We start from the raw sequence: 20,390 nt of genomic DNA on the forward strand, positions 1-20,390 counted from the left end.
TGCCTGGACCACGGGCTCCTTCCCATCTTTCTTCCTCCCTCCACCACACACCACACACATGTGGACGCACATGTATGTGGACGCACACACGTGTACACACAGTCACACAGGTGCCCCTTGCTTGGCGATAGACACAAGGAGAGGAGCAAAGAGAAGTCTTGGGTTCTTGTGGGTTTTTGCACTTGCAGGTTTGTAACTTTCCAGGATCTCGGTTTCTGCAGCCTGGGAGTGGGGGCCCCCACCGTGCCCCCCAGAGCCAGAGCCTCTGCAAGAAGCAAACGAGGCGCAGCGAGAAGACAGCACATGACCACGCAGCCCGTGACTAACGGCAGCCGACGCCGGGGCCCAGGAGTGGAATTGCTGTTTCTATCCAAACTGCTGCTTTTTTTAGCAGCTGGGGAGAGTCCGAGGGTGAGGGAGGGGCTTGGAGTCATGGCCTAAATACAGCCAGCGGATTAGTACCAGGTCCAGCTGTCCCTGCCGGGGCTGTGGGGGGTGCGGCAGTCCCTGGGGGCGTGGGCCCTGCCCCCTGGTGACCACTTCGTGCCCCAGGGCTGGGTAGGGGGAGTTAGGAGGTCCTGCCACTTCCTTTTCCTGGGACCGCGCCTCTGGGAGGGCAGCTTGGGGGTCAGCCCCTGAGTGGGTCACTGCCCATCCGCCACCCAGGTTTCTTCTCCTGGGAGACCCTGTCCACCCTCAGGGGGCGCAGGCAGGCCATGGCCATGACAAAGCTCTGACCATGTTGATCAAAAAATGCACCAGGAAGACCCCTGGTGTCCAGGGACCATCTCCCTTGCGCCCACACTGTGCCCAGCCCAGCCGACTCCCACGGACAAAGGGCTCGGGGACCTGCAGGTTCCTGGGACCACGTCCAGACCCAGCTCTGCAAGATGAAGAGGACTGTCATTTCGAGAAGCAGTTTTCTCTCATCCGGGGAGCTGGGCCTGCCTTGGGGGCGCGGGCAGCTGGTTAAGAGGCCCTAGGAGGTATGTTGTGCCTAGCTGTGCCTGGGTGCCCATGAAGCCGCTCAGCCTCCTGGGAAGTGGGGAGGGGACACACCAGACCACAGCCACTGGGTAGCCCGGAGGAGACCATCCAGGCCCCAGCTCTTGGCGCTGGGTCTACAATGTGCCTCTGCGAGGTGCCCATGGTTTTTCATCCTCCTGTTCTATACCCAGAATTCCTCGCGAAAAGTCCCTGTAAGCCCCAAGACCTAAAATTTAGCCCACAGCCCGCAGTAAATATGGAATTGACTTCTCACGGACTGGGCCAGTGGGGACCCCGTGTGGGAACCTCTGCTCGTTCCCTCGGGGACAAAGGCTGAGGGGAGAGGAGTGACATTTCCCAGGTGCTGTGTGCCGGTGAGGGAGGCCCCCGAGCAGACTGACTGCTGGGCGTCCCACAGAGCTGAGCTCCTGCCAGGCTGGGTGTGGCGGGGGAGGGAAAGCCTGGGAGAGAGACGCTGTATGGGGAAGAGTCCTGGGGCAGTCATGGTTGTGTGTGGAGGGGGCCTCGCCATGTTTTACCATAGGGCAGTTCCCTGTATCCACGGGACTATGTTCCAATACCTGCAATAGGTGCTGAAACCCCAGAGACCACAGCCCTGTGTTCCCTGCATATACAAGCACACGCCTATGATAAAACTTCAGGTGTACCTCTGGCAAGGTTAGAGACGAGCAATATCTAACAATGAAGTAGAACAATTATAACCGTATACTGTGATAAAAGTAACTTAAAACTTACCGGTTGCTCATTTTTGGAATTTTCTGTTTAGTATTTGTGAAAGACGATGAACTCTGGGTAGCAGAAATCGCAGAAAGTAAAACCGGATAAGAGAGGGTTCACTCTATGTATGAACTTCCATCCCGTGCACTTCCACTGCCAGCCAGGTCAAGAAATAGTCATCTCACATTGGCAGTGGTGACCGCCCAAACTTTGAATTAGCACCTAGCTTTAGGCCAGGTTGCTGCTCTGCGCACCTGGAAGACAGGTTATCGCGGGATAAAGAAAGGAGTTGAATGAATGCTGGCATCTAGCCTCACGCTCTCTCACTCCGCTGAACCAAAAGCCGAGGGTTTTCTTAAAGGTGTGAGCCGCAGAAAGAAAGGGCATGAGAGGTGATCACAGCCCCGATGCCAGGAGCAGACAGACCAGGGTCTCCGTCCATGTGACAGAGCGGGACCCAAGCCCACAGCAGGGACAAGTGACACCAGCCTGGTCTACATCCTGGAATCCTTATGGGTGCTGGAACTGGAAGCCGCTGGTGGCACTGGAAATAGAGGTTGTCTAAGAGGGGGGTTGACTGGAAGTGTTAGAAAGCAGTTGGAGTTCTAGAAGCTTCCCCACTCGGCCCTGGGGGAATTGTCCCTCCCCAGCGCCTGCAGGAGATAAAAGTGTTGTTCTCTGGGGAGATCCTAACAGATGGTTTCTGCTCCAGGGCACTGGCGGTGAGTGAATACAGGGGTGTGGGACGTTAGGACCCCTCTGGCTGTCTCTCTGTTTGGCTCTGGGCTGCTGGCTGGCTGAATGTGACTCTGGCTTTTCAGGGAATCCGGAGAAATGGTCCCCGGAGCTCCTCCTCCAAGGAAGCTCCCAGTCTGTAAACCCCAGGCAGGCACCAGGGCTCCAAGCAGCTCCACAGTGAGCAGACGATTGCAGGGTACCCAAGAAGGCCTCAGACGCAAAAGATAAAGACCTCAATAGGCAATGGAAAACAGCGCCCAGGAGGCAGGACAAGATTATAGAGACACTGCATCCGGAGGACGGAGAGGCTTCTCTGAAGCAGGAATCGACTGAGAACCAAAGCGAGCCCACAATGGCAACGAGAGTGGGAGGCAAGTTGAGGAAAACGCCCAGAGAGAAAGATCCAAGTTGCACAGAAGAGATGGAGATACAGGACCGGGCAGGCGTTTGGTCCTGTGGTTAAGAGGCCACTTAGGACACCTGTGTCCCAGTCCGAGTGCCTGGGTGTGAGCCCAGCTCAGGGGATGGTTCAGGAACTTGGGCCCCTGCCACCCACGTGGGAGACCTGGGTTGGGTCCCTGGGTCCCGACTCTGGCCTGGCCCAGCCCTGGCTGTTTTGGGTGTTTGGGGAGTGAAGCAGTAAATGGGAACTCTCTCTCTCGCAAATAAATAAAATAAAATAAAATGAATAAAAATTTAAAAAGTAAATAACAGACCAATTCAGGATGTAGGACCCCAGGATATTAGAGTTCCAAAAAGAAGGAACAGAGAAAATGGAACGGAGAAAATTATCAAAGAAATAATTGAAGGAGAGATGCATGACTTGAGGGAGCAGAGAGCCCAGGGTAGTGGGACCTGTGAGGGTTCAGGCACGGAGGCAAGGACCCCACCAAGGAATATCCCCAGGAATTTCTGATACCATGATCAAAGTTTCAGATACTGGGGGACAGTTTTCAGGAAAAAAAAAAAAAAAGGTTACAAAATAGATCAAGAAATAGAAAGTCTCTGGGCTCCTCAACAAGATGAAAGCTAAATGCAATCATGTTACCAAATTCTGGAGAAGAGGGGTATGCGGCCCATGACTCAGTTCACCCAGACTCCCGGTGGAGGGTGAAGAAAGACGTTTTCAGGAATGTGAGGTCTCAAAACGTTTACCTCCAGGCAGCCTTTTCCAGAACGCTACTTGAGGATGCACTCCAGCACAACAAGAGCAATACGCAGAAAGAGAGAGGAATCCAGGAAATGCAAGCTCCCAGGGCGAGGTGCAGGGGAGTAAAGATGGTCATGGAAGGAGAGTCCAGCATCGTGCCAGGCCCAGGGCAACCCAGTCCTGGTGGAACTGGATCAGTCAGAGGCTCCAAGAGAAATTTTGCTAAGAAAAGGAAACGAATAGAAAACCTCTCTCTTCTGAATGCCTTTGAAGGAGCTTTAGACAATTGGCAAAGGTTTGGTGTTGACTTAATGATAAGTCTGTAGAAAACTAAGCAAAAACAATGACTACATCCAGAAAGAAAACAACAAAAATATGCATGAAGGGGAAGTCACCACAGCTGATTTCATGACTCAGCTCTGGGATTATTGTATAGCTACTGTATAGTGGGAGGCTGGGCAACGGGGAGGGGGAGGGGTAGGCTGGGCCCGGAGGGAAGGGAGGGAACCAGCTTCTCCTCTAGGGGGACGTGAATTGCCCAGAAAAAACAAAACCCGAGTGTACTGTTCAAGATGCAGAGGTAAGGACCGAAGGGGTCGGGGATGGGCACTGGTGCAGCGGTTAACTCTCCACCTAACGCCCACATCCCATAATCAGAGTGCCTGGGTGTGAGTCCCGGCTCCACACCCTGGGAGGCAGCAGGTGACGGCTCAAGTACTTGGGTCCCTGCCACCCACACGGGAGACCTGGATTGAGTTTTGGTGTCCTGACCTCAGCCTGGCCCAGCCTTGGCTTTGGCAATCACTTAGGTCGTAAACCAGTGGATGGAAGATCTCTGGCTGGCTGGCTGTGTCTCCTTGCTTTTCAAAATTAACCAATAAATAAATAAGGATGGGGGAAGAAGAATCCAATCAGCCAGAGCTGAAAATGATTGCCTTCGGAGACAGGAAGTGAGGCAGCCTGCACAGGAACCTTAGCTCTTGGCCTGCATACATCATTTTGACTTAAAAACCAAAACTGAACATATGTAATTAATAAATTGAAAAGACACGCCAGCATCCTCCCTGTCCCTCCGACTTTGGTGAGTTCTTGAGAGGCTGAGTGAAAATCAGGCCCTGTCCCTGCTTCTTGGCCCTGGCGTGAGCTCTTTGCAGGTTGTCCTAAGCGACTGTGTCCTAGCCCACAGGCAGGGCTCAGCAAGGCTCAGGAAAACCGTGGATACACACAAAGCCAGGTGGAGCTGAGCCCTGGGGAACCATCCCTGGAGCACACCTCCTTCCATCTGGGCAGGCTTCCAAAGCTCTCCCTGCTCTGACCCCAGTAGATGCTGGGTAGCACACAGAAGGGGTGGGCTATGCAAGACCACCTGCCTGCAGGGCCCTGGGGTGGGGCAGGGGGCCCTGTCTGTGTGCAGGCCTCCCCCCTAACTGCTCTGAGACTTTCACACTTCCCCCCAGTCCCTGCCCAGCCATCCTGAGTGGACACATAGCCAGCTCACGCCACGCCACATGCATGGGTGTTTACAGAAAGCAGGGCCATTATTTACAAGAACAAAAACTGAACTGATCCACTTCCAGAGACACCAGATACAGGCGGGCCAGAAGGAAAACCACAACTTGTGCACAAGACCCGGGCCGGGCTGCCTGCCTCCACCCCCCAGGAGCCTCCGCACCCAGCTCTCTGTTACAGCAGATCTTCCCCATACTAAGAAGCCACTTGTGTAGCGAGGGAACCCCAGTTAAGGAAACAGAGCTTTCTCCCCAGACACTTAAGCCCCTGAACCAAGACCTATCCATCCCCGGAGCTCCCTGGGCCCGGCCCCGTTGTTCTCAAAACCTGGGTGGCGTGAGTGACAGGGGACACGCCCCACCCTGGCCCCGCCCCCACAAGCCTCTCCTTGCTGTCCACTTGCGCAGGACTGGAAAGACACCGAGGGACCTTTCGTTCTGGAGTTAAGTCCCCTCAAATTCGCAGGAGGACCAGTGATGGGTCAGTGACAAAGCTGTTGGCAGCCAGGGCCACGGCGTGAAGAGCGAGGACGTAAAGGGCTGTGTCTGGGAAGCGCTGGTTGTTTGCATGTTTGACTTAAAATGAATATTTCTTAGAAGTGAAACCACAGCAAGTGCGGCTGCTATGTATTTTCTAACGCCCGTACTTGGCAAAATGGAAAGTTGGCATCTCTAGTTCCTCTTCAAAATAAAATGCTGTTCTGGGAACAAAAGGTCTGGGACATATTGTGGTGGATGGTGCAAAAGAGAACAAGACCACGTACAGGACCAAGTTCGGGGCCACGGCCACAGACCTGGAGGGTCGGGAGGCACGGACGCCTCCCAGCCGATCTGCCTGTAGCAGTCGGTCGGCTAGAACACCCCAGCCAGGAGCCTGGCTGTCCTGCTTGCCCCCCGTCCGTGACAGGGTGCTCATTCCCCCTGTAGGAAGTGCCTTCTGGCGTTGGTGGGAAGTGTCCACTGTCCTCATCCCCGGCCAGATGCTTGGACCCAAGGGTGGAGCCCTGCTCACCCACCCACAGGACGGCAGCCGCCGCACTCCACTGCACCTGGCCCGCCTCCCTGGGCCAGGGTCTATCTGTTCCTCGGCTTCCCCTCCCCACAGTCGCTCCTCGTGCGAGGTGACCAGCCGGCGAGAGACCTCGAGCCCCGTTCTCCCCACGCTGGCCCGAGGCCCTGTCCCCTGGTTCTTTAGCTGCGGCAGTGGCTCAGGCTCCCCGCTCATGACATGGTTCTGGCTGTTCCAGACGAGCTGGAAAAGCCACAAAGAAACCCATGTAGGGAGAAAGCGTCAGCGTGATCCCAATAAACACGCACATATCTGCACGGAACGAGGCCGGGGAGAAACCCAGCCAGGCGGCCGCGGCAGTGGTCCCTTGAGAAGGGCCGGTGGTAACTTTTATATTTGCCTTCCCCTGTTTTTTAGTCTTTCCACAAGGTGCTGGGTTTTATTTATATAACAGAATAAACCAATGATCATTTAGAAATGCGAAATAAGGGAAGTGAAGCGAGGGGTGGGTGCTGTGGCCCAGTGGCTGAGCTGCTGCTTGGGGTGCCCGGATGCTCCGCGTCTGATCTGGCTCCCTGCTCGTGTGCATGCAGGGGCAGCAGGGGACGGCTCCAGTGCTTGGGCCCCTGCCACCCACGGGGGAGACCCGGATGGAGTTCTAGGCTCCTGGCTTGGACCTGGCCTAGCCCTGGCTGTTGTGGGAATTTGGAAAGTGAACCGGGGGACGGAAGATCTCTCTCTCTCTCTGTCACTCCACCTTTCAAGTAGATGAAAATGAGTAAATAAACTTTAAAAAAAAGTAAAAATAATGTCACATGGCCCAAGGCCCTGCTTCCTGGCCACTCTCCAGCCATGGAGCTGGAGTTGGCCCCTTCTGCAGCTCTGCTGGCCCCATTGCTCCCCTCCCCCACTGTGAAATGGAAAGAGGACTGGGGTCGGGAGTGCGGCGTGCTCACCCTCCCAGTCCTTCCCCAGGTACGGCCCGGGCCTCCTGCACACGAGCAGATGTAACCCACATGGGCCCAGCTGTCTTGATCCTGGTCTAGGGCTTGCTCTCTGGGGCTTAGACCAGAACCCCCAGGCCCTGCTGGGAGGAGGGTGTGCTGGGGCCAGGGGTCACCCTCTAGGGTAGGCTTTGCCCCTGGGACCCCAAGGCACAGAGTCAGTACTCAGCCAAGCTCTGAATAGAAGTGGGGGCGCCAGCCCAGGGCCAGAGCCTGCCTGTGCCCCCAGAGCGTGGGCCGGTCCTGGCTCTGCCGTTCCTTGGCCCCAGGCAGGTGTTTCCTTGGAGGGCCTCAGCTTCCCCCCCGCCCCCTCATAGACTCAGGGAGGGAGCTCGGCCAAGATCGGGCTGGGTGGGCTCTAAGTCCTTTCTAGTCATCTTCAGAGTGCGTGAGCCGCACCACACCCTGGGGAGGGCAGAAGCCCCCTTCATGCCTCGCCTCCCTGGCTGCCCCGGTCCCCATCCTTGTCTAATCTGAGACATCCCAGACACCGTGTACCCGTGTTTGAGTACACGTGTGTGCACTGTGTATATTCGTGTTTAAGTACATGTGTATGCACTGTGTGTGTTTAAGTACACGTGTGTGCTGTGTGTACCCATATCTGAGCACACATGTGTGTGCCATGTGTCCCATGTTTGAGTATATGTGTGTGCTGTGTGCATGTATGCTTGAGTACATGTGTGTACCATGTGTACATGTGTTTGAGTATGCGTGTGCACCCATGTTTGGATACATGTGTGTACACATGTGTGCACTATATGTGCCCATGTTTGAGTACACACGTGCACCATGCATGCCCAACCCGCCATGGCCTCACTTGAGAGCTGCTGATCGTGGCACAGCTGATATGACACCGAGGGGGGCCTGGTGTGCGTGAGAAGTGTTTGGAACCCTGGTTCTGCAGGCCCTCTGTCTGGAAGTCCCCGAGCCTGCTGACCCTGGCTGCACTTGTCTGAGTACACGTGGGTGTCATGTATGCCCTGCTTGAGTACCTGTGTGCGTGTGTGTGTGTGGAGTGGCGGTGACGAGGTGACAGGAAGACCAGCTGCCTGTGTTGCTTTGGCCCAGGCAGAGCTCTCAGTCCCTGCATCTCCTTGAGGATTCGGCTTCTTTCCACGCCGGGAGCCCAGCTTCTCCCAGCTCCACCCCTCACCATTTCTCATGTCTTTGCCTTCCTGTCCCTGCCGCTGCTTCAGTCCCCAGCTCTGTCACTGCCCGAGGTCAAGGCTGTCACTTGGGTGAGCCGAGGACTGCTGGCTGAGTGACTCTGTGGGTGCCCCCCTCCCCGCCTCTCCCTCGGGAGCCAGCCCCTCCGTCCCAGCGTCCCTGGGCTTCCTCCCAGTGGTGCTCAAAGCACCCAGGGCCCTTCCTGCCCCAGACGGCCTCTCCCTGCACCACGGAGAGCTCCAGCCGCTGCGCCACCCAGGGTCTGAATGCGACGCAGGAAAGCCGGACACAGCGTGATCTGCGACCTGACACCGTCTCTGTGAAACACACACGCTTCCATTCGATCATCAGGAAAGAGTTGGGAGCCCTTCGACGGTGCACCTCGGGGCTCTTGTGGGCTGCCCTGGGTGGGTGTGTGGGGACAGGGCCTCTCCACAGCAAGACAAACCTTGCATGATCGTCCCTGAAGGACTGGGAGGTGGGGGCTGCCAATGACTCTGGCAGCATAACCCATTTCACAGGCCAGGAAACCGAGGGGTAGGTTTGGGATGTGGGGTTCACCCCAGGGACAGAAGAAACAGAAAGGGTTGTGAGCACTCTGTCTCCACTCCATTCCCCAGTTTGCCAGGAGCCCACGGTGCAGGGAGGGCTGGCTAGAAGGGTGGGGGGATGAGGAGAGGTGACAAGAACAGACACAGGCTGGCGCCGCGGCTCAATAGGCTAATCCTCCGCCTTGCGGCGCCGGCACACCGGGTTCTAGTCCCAGTCGGGGCACCGGATTCTGTCCCGGTTGCTCCTCTTCCAGGCCAGCTCTCTGCTGTGGCCAGGGAGTGCAGTGGAGGATGGCCCAAGTCCTTGGGCCCTGCACCCCATGGGAGACCAGGAGAAGCACCTGGCTCCTGCCATCGGATCAGCGCGGTGCGCCAGCCGCAGAGTGCCAGCCATTGGAGGGTGAACCATCGGCAAAAGGAAGACCTTTCTCTCTGTCTCTCTCTCTCACTGTCCACTCTGCCTGTCAAAAAAAAAAAAAAAAAAAAGAACAAACACAAATGCCCTTCTCTGCAGGTGGCAGATGGCGGCCGGGAGGACAGTGCCAGGGCTCCAGGTCGCACCCCCCTGGCTGCTGGGGGAGAACCAGAGACGACGCCCTGGCCCATGGAGGCGGCGTGGGCAGAAGAGGAGGCCTGGGTGCACGGCTGAGAGCCCCGCTGGCTGCCCCAGGTCCTGGCTCCTGCATGGAGGCCCTGCCTTCCCACTCGTCCCGTTTGAGACAGCAGAGGACACAGGCTGGGGCAGGCGTCCCTGGGGGCTGAGGGATCAGGTACGTGCTGAGTGGACTGACCCCAAACTGAGGCTCCAAAGGGAATCCCAGACAGGCTTGGAGCCACACGTCAATGGCGAGACCTGCAGCAAGTCCCCAACCCGCCATGGCCTCACCTGAGAGATGCCGACTGTGGCACAGCTGACGTAACACTGAGGGGGCCCTGGTGTATGTGAGAAGTGTTTGGAACCCTGGTTCTGCAGGCCCTCTGTCTGGAAGTCCCAGAGCCTGCTGACCCTGGCTGCACCTGCTGCCCGCCACACCCCACCCCTGCCCTGCCCAGACTCACCCTCAGGGCCGGCAGGGAGCTGAGCTGCTCCGAGGTCAGCGTGGCTTCCTTGTAGCTCTTGCCAGCAGGACAGAGCTTCAGGAAGGTGTCGTGGATGCTGGGGAGAGAGGCGTGTTGGCCGTGGGGGCAGGGCAGGGGACCGGGTGGCGCTACAATCACAGTAGGGATTCAGGCTGGACAAAGAAAGAAAAAGCAGTAACAGACACAGCACTGTGGCACAGCAGGTGAAGGCGCTACCTGTGATGCCAGCATCCCATATGGGCGCTGGTTCATGTCCCGCTGCTCTGCTTCCAATCAGCTCCCTGCTAATGGGCAGGGGAAAGCAGCGGAAGATATCCAGAGTGTTTTGGCCCCTGCCACCCACATGGGAGACCTGGAAGAAGCTCCTGGCTTTAGCCTGGCCCAGTGCTGGTCATGGTGGCCTTTTGGGGAGTGAACCAGTGGATGGAAGACCTCTCTCTGTGTCTCTCACCTCGGCAACTCTGACTTTTTTTTTTTTTTTTTTTTGACAGAGTGGACAGTGAGAGAGAGAGAGAGAGAGACAGAGAGAAAGGTCTTCCTTTTGCCATTGGTTCACCCTCCAATGGCCACTGCGGCTGGTGCGCTGCGGCTGGCACACTGCGCTGATCCGATGGCAGGAGCCAGGTGCTTCTCCTGGTCTCCCGTGGGGTGCAGGGCCCAAGGACTTGGGCCATCCTCCACTGCCCTCCCGGGCCATAGCAGAGAGCTGGCCTGGAAGAGGGGCAACTGGGACAGAACCGGCGCCCCCACCGGGACTAGAACCCGGTGTGCCGGCGCCGCAAGGCGGAGGATTAGCCTAGTGAGCCGCGGCGCCAGCAACTCTGACTTTTAAAATAAATGAATAAATCTTTAAGAAAGATGGTGGGGGGAAGGAAGGAAGGAAGGAAGAAAGGAAGGAAGGAAGGAAGGAGAGAAAAAGAGCAGTAATAACTCTTTCTACCATTCCAGAAACATTGGCGAGGCCCGGCCGTGCCCAGCACGCGGTGCGGATGCAGGCTGAACCTGGTGTGGGGAATGGCCCGGGGGTGCTCGGAGCCCAGCACGCACTCGCCACACAGGTGCTGGAGCTGCAGCGGCACAGGGGAGCTCCCTGCCGGCACCTCTCCTTCCAGGCCCCCCTCACAGATGGAGAAACCAGCAGGGGTCCCACCTCCGGCCATCTGGCCAGCACTGTCCCAGCCTGGAGAGAAAAGGTCATTTGGTGACCTCTGGGGAAAGCCAGCATTAGAAGCCAGCGGCCAGCAAGCTGCCGGCCACGCTGGCCTGCTAGGCCGTGAGCCAGGTCAAGCAGATGGTGGGACACAGCCAGCGCCCTCCTTTCCGTGGGCCCCGCGCCAGTCCAGGGGATACGGCTCATGGGCGACACAGACGGGAGGTGGCAGGTGCCTCCCCTGGGAGGGAGAGGCCCCCGCCCTACACCCTCTCGCCCCAGCATCCTCCCACAATGCAGGGAACGACCAGGGGAGTACAGGGATGGTGGCCAGGCGCCCGTGTCCTGGACCCCAGCTCCTGCCCTGGCTCTGTTAACACTTCCCAGCCTCAGTGTCATCATGTGGATAAAGCACACTGAGAGCAAGAGCAAAGGGCTGAGTGTGAGTGAGTGTGAGAGTGTGAGTGTGTGAACGGTGTGTGTGTGTGTGGAGGGTGAGTGTGAGTGGTGTGTGTGGTGGGCTGAGCGTGGGTGTGAGTGAGTGTGAGGTGGGGGCGTCATAACTACAGGCTCATGGCCAGCACCCATGTTCGACTCCTGCCCCACCCCGCCACTGAGCAGTGCTGAGCCCCCGGGGCAGGTGACAGCTGTCCCCAGCCTCGCTTGCTCAAGGATAGCACAGGGAAGCACCTGCCGTGTCGGTTGGGGCCCGGCATGGGAGCACACCAGGGAGTGCCGGGCCAGAGGAGAGCCACGGCCACCCCATCTGTGAACGGCTCTCTCCTGCACACCAGCGCCCTCTGCCCTCTGCAGAAGACTTCGACCTGCCCCGGGCCTGCTCTGCTCCTGCCCCAAGGACCCCTTCCAGTTACCCTCCGGCCCCTCTCCTTCCCCAACCTTCCTCTCTGTCCACCACCACGGGAATGGAGCTAATTCACACCCAGGAGTGAGTGACTAGCGGCCGTCAGTGACATACATTCCCAGGGATTTGGAGTTTGACTTCCAACCAAGGCACAGTGAGTGAGCAAAGCCCAAGGTGGGTGCCTCAGAGGTACAGGAGGCCTCCCAGGCCCTGGAGAGTCAGAGGGAAACCCAGCCCCGGGTGGGGGCAGGGGGGCTCTGCTGTCCAGCCCACAGCACGGCAGAGCTGAAAGAAATGAAACTGAGACCCCGTTTACCCATGCAGCTGCCAGACCCCTGGGCTCGGCCTCCGGCTTCCCGACAGCTTTGGTCCAGGGCAGCATCAGCAGGGGACCAGCGGCAGGAAGAAGAGAGCCCCCATTCTTGTGAGTGTGAGTGTGTGAGTGCCACACCTGGGCCCTGTGACCCGCAGCCTGGGCTCCAGCTCTTGGCAGGCGACACAAGCCCAGGGGCCGGTAATGGCTGGCACCTGGCTGTCTCCCTCAGTCCCCTGGACGGCCCCTTTGCTGTGAAGACCTCCGAAAGCACAGCTGTGGGTGCACTTGAGTCCTGTCCCTCCACTGTGAGCTGTGTGACGTGGGGCAGGTTATTGCACCTCTCTGAGCAGGCAGAGCTAGGCTCCGTGCCGACTCCAGACAGGGTCAGACAAGCAGGAGTGGGCAGGAGAGGACCATGACACTGTGGGCCTCGTGAGGGGCCCTGAGCTGTCTCCCAGGTCTTGAAGGGAGTCCAGGGAAGCCGGGAGGAAGGGCACCAAGGAAGGCACTGGGGCTGGGCAGGCACCACAGACCCACAAAGAGGAGAGGAAGCCACCGTCTCCTTGAATGTCCCCAACAGCCTCCTGTGGGAGGGGTGTGGGGCTGTCATCCCTACAGATGGGTAGACTGAGGCTCCGAGAGTGTATGGGGTGTGCCCAAGGCCTTAAGCTGGCAAGAGATGGAGTAGAGCCCACCGCCCACCCAGGTGAGAGGGCGCCGGCTCCACCCCAAGGGCCTGCCAGGTCCTGGCGCCTCCCGAGGCTGTCTCCTGGGCAGGCTGCCCGCAGACGAATCACGGCCGCGTCCCGGCTGCCACAGATGCTCTCGTCCTCCAAACGTGGCTCTAATGGAGCTCTGGATTCATTGCAAATGCACTCAAAGTCAAAGCCGCAGGGAAAACTCACACGCTCAGCCTGCCAGAAATGAAGAGCTGGGGCTGGGGCTCCCTTCCAGGCTGAGCCCGCACAGCGGAGGGGCCCAGCGCCACACCTCCACACGCACTCCCCACGGGCCGTGCACCTGCCAAGTCCCCTCGAGGGCCTCAGTTTACCCCCTCTGCAGAACGAGCCTCTGGGATGCCCTGGCTCCCTCCAGCCGGGCGCAGCGTGCCTCTGGGTGTCTGTGGCTCTCGCCGGCCTCCCATCCACTCCCAGGCCTCTGACATCCTCGAATGATTCTCAATGGGGTCCCACATTCGAATCCCAGAGGGAGTTTGTAAAGGGCTCTGCCCCCACCCCCATCCCCAAGCTTCTCATTCAAGGTCGAGACAAGGCCCAGCACGCACAGGTGCTATGAGCTCCAAGCATTGCTGCTGCACCAGTGAGATGGCGACCACAGCTCTGGTCCACGCGTCTGGTCTTGGCCCTCTGGGCTTTGTCTGCACCTCTTGGGGTAGCCCTGTGGTCCTAAATGGCCCTTTTAAGTCTGAAAAATTGGCTTTCAAGCCCCTGCACTGCTATGTCCAAGCTGTAGGACCCAGGGCAAGTCGCTACATTTCTCCATTGGAAAGAGGGGGCGATAGCACCAGGCTAAGCACAGCTACCACATCCCCCGTGCTGAGCCGGGCACAGCGACACTGATGCCATCATCTAGAGCTTTGTGAGATGAGCTGCTGTTGCTCCCAGCACACCCTGTCTAACAAGGATGGAAACTGAGGTTCAGTGGGGCTAAGAAACTACCGCCCGGCCAGAACCAAGCCTCAAACCCAGGCCATTGACTTCCAGGAAATAAACTTGTGACCACTCCACCTGCTGACTTCTAGATGGACCCCCGGGGCTAACGGGACTTTTTCGGCAGTGGGGCCTCTGGAGGTGCTAAGAGAAAGAGCAGCCTTGAAGCTGGGTCGGCCCAGGCAGAGGCTGGGAGCAAACTGCAGGCTCCCAAACCAAGCCCATGCTCAACCCGAGAGACGCACAGTAGTTCAAAGAGCTCAGACTGAGTGCAGCCCACCTGCGCCCCAGCCACAGGGGCCTGGACCGGATCAGGCTGAGCTCTGCTGGGGGGCCATGTGCGCGTCTCTGGATCTGCAGAGTCTGTAGCCAGAGCCTGAAGGGGCTGAGCCCCAGAGAGAGGCCTCTGGGAGGCAGGGGCGAAGGGGGACGCCACAGAAGGCCACTGAGAGGGACCTTGCTCTTACAGAGATCAAAGGACGTGAAAGATCAAAGGCTGGGGAGCCATGCCAAGGCAGCCCTGGCCAGGGAAGGCGCCTGCCCCTCCCCTTGGTGCCATCTGCGGATCCAGCAGCCAGGCCTTTATGTCCTCACGCAAGTCACAGGGAAGAAGGTGGGAGAGGGACACCCTCCCCTCCACATGTCCTCCGCCACTGGACTCTTGATGCTTCTTTCAACGGGGCTGAGTCACCACCCCTACCCCCAGTGCCACCCCCAGCTCCTGGACATTGCATGGTCTTCCCCAACCTGTTTCTCTGTCATAGTCACAGAAAATCGCAAAACGTTGTCCAAGGTCACAGAGGAAAATTGTGTAACAGTGGCCCACCTGGCTGTGGCAGCCCACAGTGGTCCCTTTCTCCCCGAGCCACCACCTTGCAGCTGGGCATCCCCAGCAAAGCTGCTCCTCTGCTCTGTAGATGGCACACCCTCACTAACCTGCGTGCAGCCAGCCCTCTCCAAGAACCTGTCAGTCCAGGTGGATAGCCTTCCAGAGTGTTCTCTATGTGTTTAGGTATGCATGTTCCTTTACAAAAATGGTAGCTTCTCAGGGCCAGCACTGTGGCGTAGCAGATATAGTCACCATCTGCAGTGCCAGTATCTCATATGGGCACCGGTTCAAGACCTGGCTGTTCTACCTCTGATCCAGCTCTCTGCTGTGGCCTGGGAAAGCAGTAGAAAATGGCCCAAGTCCTTGGGCCCCTGCACCCACATGGGAAGACCTGGAGGAAGCTCCTGGTTCCTGGCTTTGGATCAGCACAGCTCCAGCTGTTGCAGCCAATTGGGGAGTGAACCAGCAGATGGAAGACCTCTATCTCTCTCTCTCTCTCTCTGCTTCTCCTTCTCTCTCTGTGTAACTCTAACTTTCAAATAAACAAATAAATCTTTTTAAAAAATGGTAGCATCCTGTGTATACCAGTCTGGTTGACCAAAGTAATACAGCTTAGTGGGTTAAAAATGCAGATAGTGCCATAAAGCTTACAATTAAAATTACTTATACCTAAGACTCCCTCCCCATCACCTCTCTACTCTTGCCCACCAGAGGCAACATTTTACAAATATTTTGCTATTTCTCTTGTTGTTTACTTAATGTTTACATAGCATTTCTAATACTGTCCTGATACTACATGTTGACATTATTTTTTTGTTATAGACTAAATTTACCTTATGACCTCCTGCTATAGCAAACATGATTTCTCTATATATACTTCATTTCTTCCCTGCCCTCTCTCAATATAAAACAATTTGCCTAGGTCAATAATCAGTGTTGAAATTGTTGTTAGGAAGTTGTATTCCTATATTGCCTACAGCCAAATTCCCTAGCGCAACATGATGGCTTTCTGTTTTGCAAGGCCCTTTGTTTTTCCCAGAGTTAGTAATCACTTTGTTTTTCTTTTGCCTATGTTTCAGTTTGTTTAACATTATGACACCTTCGAACTTTTTCTGCATAGCTGTAAAGTTCCTCTTCATATGGTTAAAGACATCACATGATCTATGGGTTCATTTTACTTTCTTGGAGATGCCACGCCCAGGACCCCTGGTTCCTTAACTCTGTTCTGAACTGATTTGCTTTCTGGGCCTGTTGCATTGTCGCCATCATTTGGTGTCCTTTCCCTATCACTTTGCAACTCATTTTGCTTCTTCCATGTTGCAAGTGTTTCTGGGATCCATGACTTCCTTGTTTTTTGGTTTACTTTCTAGTTTTAATGAAACTCATCCTCCAAAACATCCTATGGGTAAACTTTAAAAATTTGCATGTCAAGAAACAATGTTAGTCCACCTTCACTCTCGATAATTTATTTTATTTGAGAAGCAGAGTAACAGAGAAAGAGACAGAGACAGACAGAGAGAGACAGAAATCTTCTATCTGCTCTTTCACTCTCCAAATGCCTACACTAGTTAGGGCCAAGCCAGGCCCAAGCTGGAGGGAGGAACTTAACCCAGGTCTCCAACATGGGTGGCAGAGACCCAACCACTTGAGCCATCTCCACTGTCTCCCAGGGTACACACCAGCAGGAAGCTGGGATCAGGGCTGGAGCTGAGACTCCGATGCAGGCACTCCCATATAGAAAGTAGGCGTCTCAAGTAGTGTCTTAATCATGGCACCAACACCTGCTAGTTTAGCTAGGATTAAGTCTAGACTAGAAAATTCCCTTAGAATTTTGAAGGTGTTTAGCCACTGTCTTCCAAAATAAGTCCAAAGCTCTTCTGATTCCTGATCCCCTGTGCAGAACCTATTATATATTTTTCTCTCTCTCTCTCTTTGCAGAAGCTTTTAGGGACTTCTCGTTATCCCTGGCTCTCTGAGATGTCACAATGACATCACTGAGTGTCTGCAGCCTGTCTGTTATTCTCTCCTCCAATACCTGGCATCCCTTGGCTCTCAAGTCAGACTTACTGCAAAGCTCTACGTGCTGGGCAGACATGCCCCCTGTTCTTCGTGACCCTGGGGGCCCCAGCTCTCTCCCAGTGAGCTCCTGTCTCCCGCTGGGGAGGGCAGTGTGCTCGGTGGGATGAGGGATGGGAAAGGAACCACACAGGCTTTTAGCCCACCTCTGTGTGTTCGCCTGGCCCCCACGACCTGGGTTTCCAACGCCATCGTCCCAACCCCCGCCGGCAACTTTCTTTCCGCCGGTGCTCGCCCTCTAGATGCTGGGCCTGTCTGCCTGGCACCTGGGCTTGCGGCACTCTCTCCTCTGCTGACAGCTCTCATGTTCTAGTCGTCCTTGGGGATTTCTTCCTGTGCTCTTTCGGGAGAGGAAACAGGTGTTCAAAGAGATGCTCTGTTCTCCATGTTACTTGGAAGCCCCGGCCCCTGGCTTTCTTTGCTTCGTGTGTTGTGGAGATGGCGCCCTGAGGTACCCAGAGTTCCTCCTCCTCCTCCTCCTCCTCCTCCACCTCCTCCTCCTCCTCACCGGCAGATGCGCTGCATTCACACCGCCGGGGGCAGGTGGAGCGGCCAGGCCCCAGTGCCTTTCCCAAGCTTCTGGGCACCTGCAGCCTCCACCGGCCCTCTTCACCCTTCAGAGCTGTCTGCGGCAGCTCCAGCTGCTCCCCAGGCTGTGGTGTCCTGGGGCCGGAAGCTCACCCACGTTGGGAGCCGCAGAGACGTCTCTCTCATGTCACCCCAGCTGCCCTGGAGCTCCCGGCCGTCCTCACGGTGGTGTCATTCTGTCTTGTGTGCTGGCATCCCACATGGAGACGCAGAAGCCGGGTGGGAGTTGAGCCCCCAGCCTGCACTCTGCTCCCTTTGCAGTGTCTCCTCACTCCATCCCCCAGTGCTGACCCCTTCCTGCTCTACAAGGCCCTCGAGGGTGGAGGCCTGTGGGCCAGGAGCTACCCATGGGCCCACACGGGCCCCTCTTGCTCAGGAAAGGGGCTGTCCAAAGAAGCAGAGCAGACAGAGCCTGGAGAGAAGCTGGCTGGAGAAGCTTGGCTGGGACTGGAGCCTTCTCTGGGAGCACCCCAGCACAGAGCAGGTGCACCCCTCTCCAGGAAGAGGGGCCTTCCAGGGCCTGGGAGGGCAGCTCAGAAGGGAGGAGACCCCAAGGACGGCTCCCTTCCAGGATGGCTCCTCCAGAGACCAAAGCCGGACAAATGAAAATGGGGGGTGTGTTCAAGAAACAGCATGAGCCCCTCCCATGTCCCTCCCCCTCCTTGGGCCCCGTGGCCACCCACTGGGGTACACAGGATGAGACTTGGGACCCAGTGACACCATGCAGAAGCCCCCAGAGTGGAAGGGGGAATGGGTATGGTCACAGCTGAGAGTGGATGAGCACCGTCCCTGTCTCCCCAGATCTCGGAGGCGTCTCCTCTTTGCCCAGCACGTCAGTGCTAGGAGCTCCTGCAGCCGAGGTCCTGTGGCCTGTCGGAGGAGCACGTGGAGCCCAGCCCCACACAGCCTATGTGTCCATCACAAGGGGGCGGGGATGGATCAGGGTTCGTCCCTGTGAGGGAGCGATCCAGGGCCCTCCAGAAAGAATGGCGCAGGTCGCCAGGTGCTTTCTGTACAACTGGTCAACAGGAAAACCCAAAACCAAACGAGGTCCTGAGCACGTATGTGTGGGGCCAGCCCTGCGGGATGGGTGGGGCAGAGCTGTCAAGGACCTGTGTGCAGGTCTTTGCCTGGAAAGTTCTGGAAGGCTCCATGATGCATGTAACCCCCTACGCTGCAGGGAGGAGAGAACAGAGGCGTTGGCCTTACTCTTGTGCTACTTTCAGAAAAAAACAACAGGGGTTTTTGGGCCGCAGGAAGCGGGTCTGGGGGTCTTGCCACGTTTTTCCGGGTTTAGAAGAACAGAGCACTGCTACTTTTCAAAGGAAACAGCACAGCTCCAAGGCCGTCCCTGGCCTCCGTAGCTCCCTGTGCCCTGGCCAGCCCGTGTCCCTGTGTGTACCTAGAGGGTCCCACGCTGCTGGCTTGCAGGCTGGACGAGGTGCCTGGGGAGGTTCTTCAGGCAGAGACAGCCAGGGGGATGGAAACGGATCCAGGCCAGGGTCTAAATGACCTCGCCACTCCAGCCCACCCTCACCTTCCCCAGAAGTGACCTGGTGAGCCAGTGTGTATGCCTAAGGGAGTTTTTTGAGTGCCTGGCTTGGGCCAAGCCTGGCCACACCTGTCCTCCACCTCCCCACAAGCCCCCAGGGAGGCGGCTGCAGCCTCTCCATGCTGCATGGTGCCTGTCTTTGACTGGGAGCCTCCCGCCCTGGACAGCACCTGTGTGAGAACAGGGCCTGGGACAGCTCACCCTCACACCCCAGGTACAGGTGGGAGGGCAGGGGGAGGAGGAGAGAGGAGGAGAGGGGAGGGCTGCACTCCTCAGCACGTCACAGCCGCCCATCCGGTGAACGGCCCACAGGGACTTCGGCCCTGCGTCTCCCAGAAGGTGCCCCCAGCCCTGTGATGCTGTGCAGAAAACCTGCTTCGGATGGTGGCCCAGAGCCTGATGCTTCTCACCCAACATCCTGGGGCCTCCGGGACCCTGCCAGCCCTGTCCCTGCCTCTTCTCCAGGGCTGTGTGGCTCTGACCAGGGACCAGCGTGGGAACCCAGCAGGGGAAGGCGAGGGCTCCAGGCCCTCTACTCACCATAGAATTTCATTCCTGGTCAGGAAGGTCAGGGCCTGCAACAAACCCCAGAGAGGTGAGTGCTGCACTCAGCCCACCCTACCCCGGCTCTCTGGGGAGTGGGGAACTGGGGAAACTGAGGCAGCCCAGCCTGAGGTAGTGGCAGAGGAGTCACTGGTGCTGTCCCTGGGTCTCCTGATGGCCTTGGGCAGGAGGGTGCTGACCCAGACCTAGAGAGTGGGCTCTGTGGCAAGAGGCAGAAGGGGAGGAGGCCTTTGAGGATGGACCTGGGCCACACAGAGGCAGGGTTAACAAACATGAGGCCTCCACCATCTCGCCCGGTGAACCCCAGCACTCCAGGCAGGAGCTTGCCGCCCACCCACACGGCTTGGGACATTCCCGCCTCTGCCCAGACGCTCCAGCCCCCTCTACCCACCTGGTACTCCTCCAGGTCCTCCCAGTGCATCTGGTACCTCAGGCACTGCCCCATGCCCCCTCACCCTCCTCTCTGCCAGCACGAGAACCTCAGCCCGAGGGTGCACCTGCTGATCCAGTTGCCATGGTGACCTACATTCCACCTTCTGCCCATTCTACCTGAGCCCCCCCGGGGTTGGCAAAGAAACAGGTTCTTGTGGGTCTCCAGGCTGAGACAGCAGTCCCAGGACCGCACACAGAAAGGCAACCCCACATCGGTGACTCAGCGGTTGCAGTGCCTTGGTTAAAAGCCGCGACCGTGCGCCCTGGGCCAAGCTGCTCACCCTCTGTGTGTCTTGGACTCCTTGTCTGGAGGATGGGGCTCATAACCATGGATGGCTGTGGGGTTTGTAGTGCTAATAAGTGGGCACTTCAAAAAGATCGTAGAAAATGAGATTTAATGATAAGGCTATTTTTGTCCA

At 57.3% G+C, this 20,390-nt stretch overlaps 1 protein-coding gene across 1 annotated transcript in view; it reads right to left on the reverse strand.

Moving 5' to 3' along the window:
* The window catches only part of CIB4 (calcium and integrin binding family member 4), a 52,718-nt gene extending 32,734 nt beyond the window's left edge, over positions 1-19,984 (reverse strand). The window contains exons 1-3 of the mRNA XM_062210158.1: positions 19,931-19,984; positions 19,516-19,550; positions 9,912-10,008 (exon numbers count right to left, since the gene is read on the reverse strand). Coding sequence (XP_062066142.1) covers positions 9,912-10,008; positions 19,516-19,550; positions 19,931-19,984 — 186 coding nt within the window. The remainder of the gene's footprint in view (positions 1-9,911; positions 10,009-19,515; positions 19,551-19,930) is intronic.
* Between the last annotated feature and the right edge of the window lie 406 nt (positions 19,985-20,390).

Source organism: Lepus europaeus, chromosome 13 (assembly GCF_033115175.1).
Source record: "Lepus europaeus isolate LE1 chromosome 13, mLepTim1.pri, whole genome shotgun sequence".
NCBI classification, from domain to species: domain Eukaryota; kingdom Metazoa; phylum Chordata; class Mammalia; order Lagomorpha; family Leporidae; genus Lepus; species Lepus europaeus.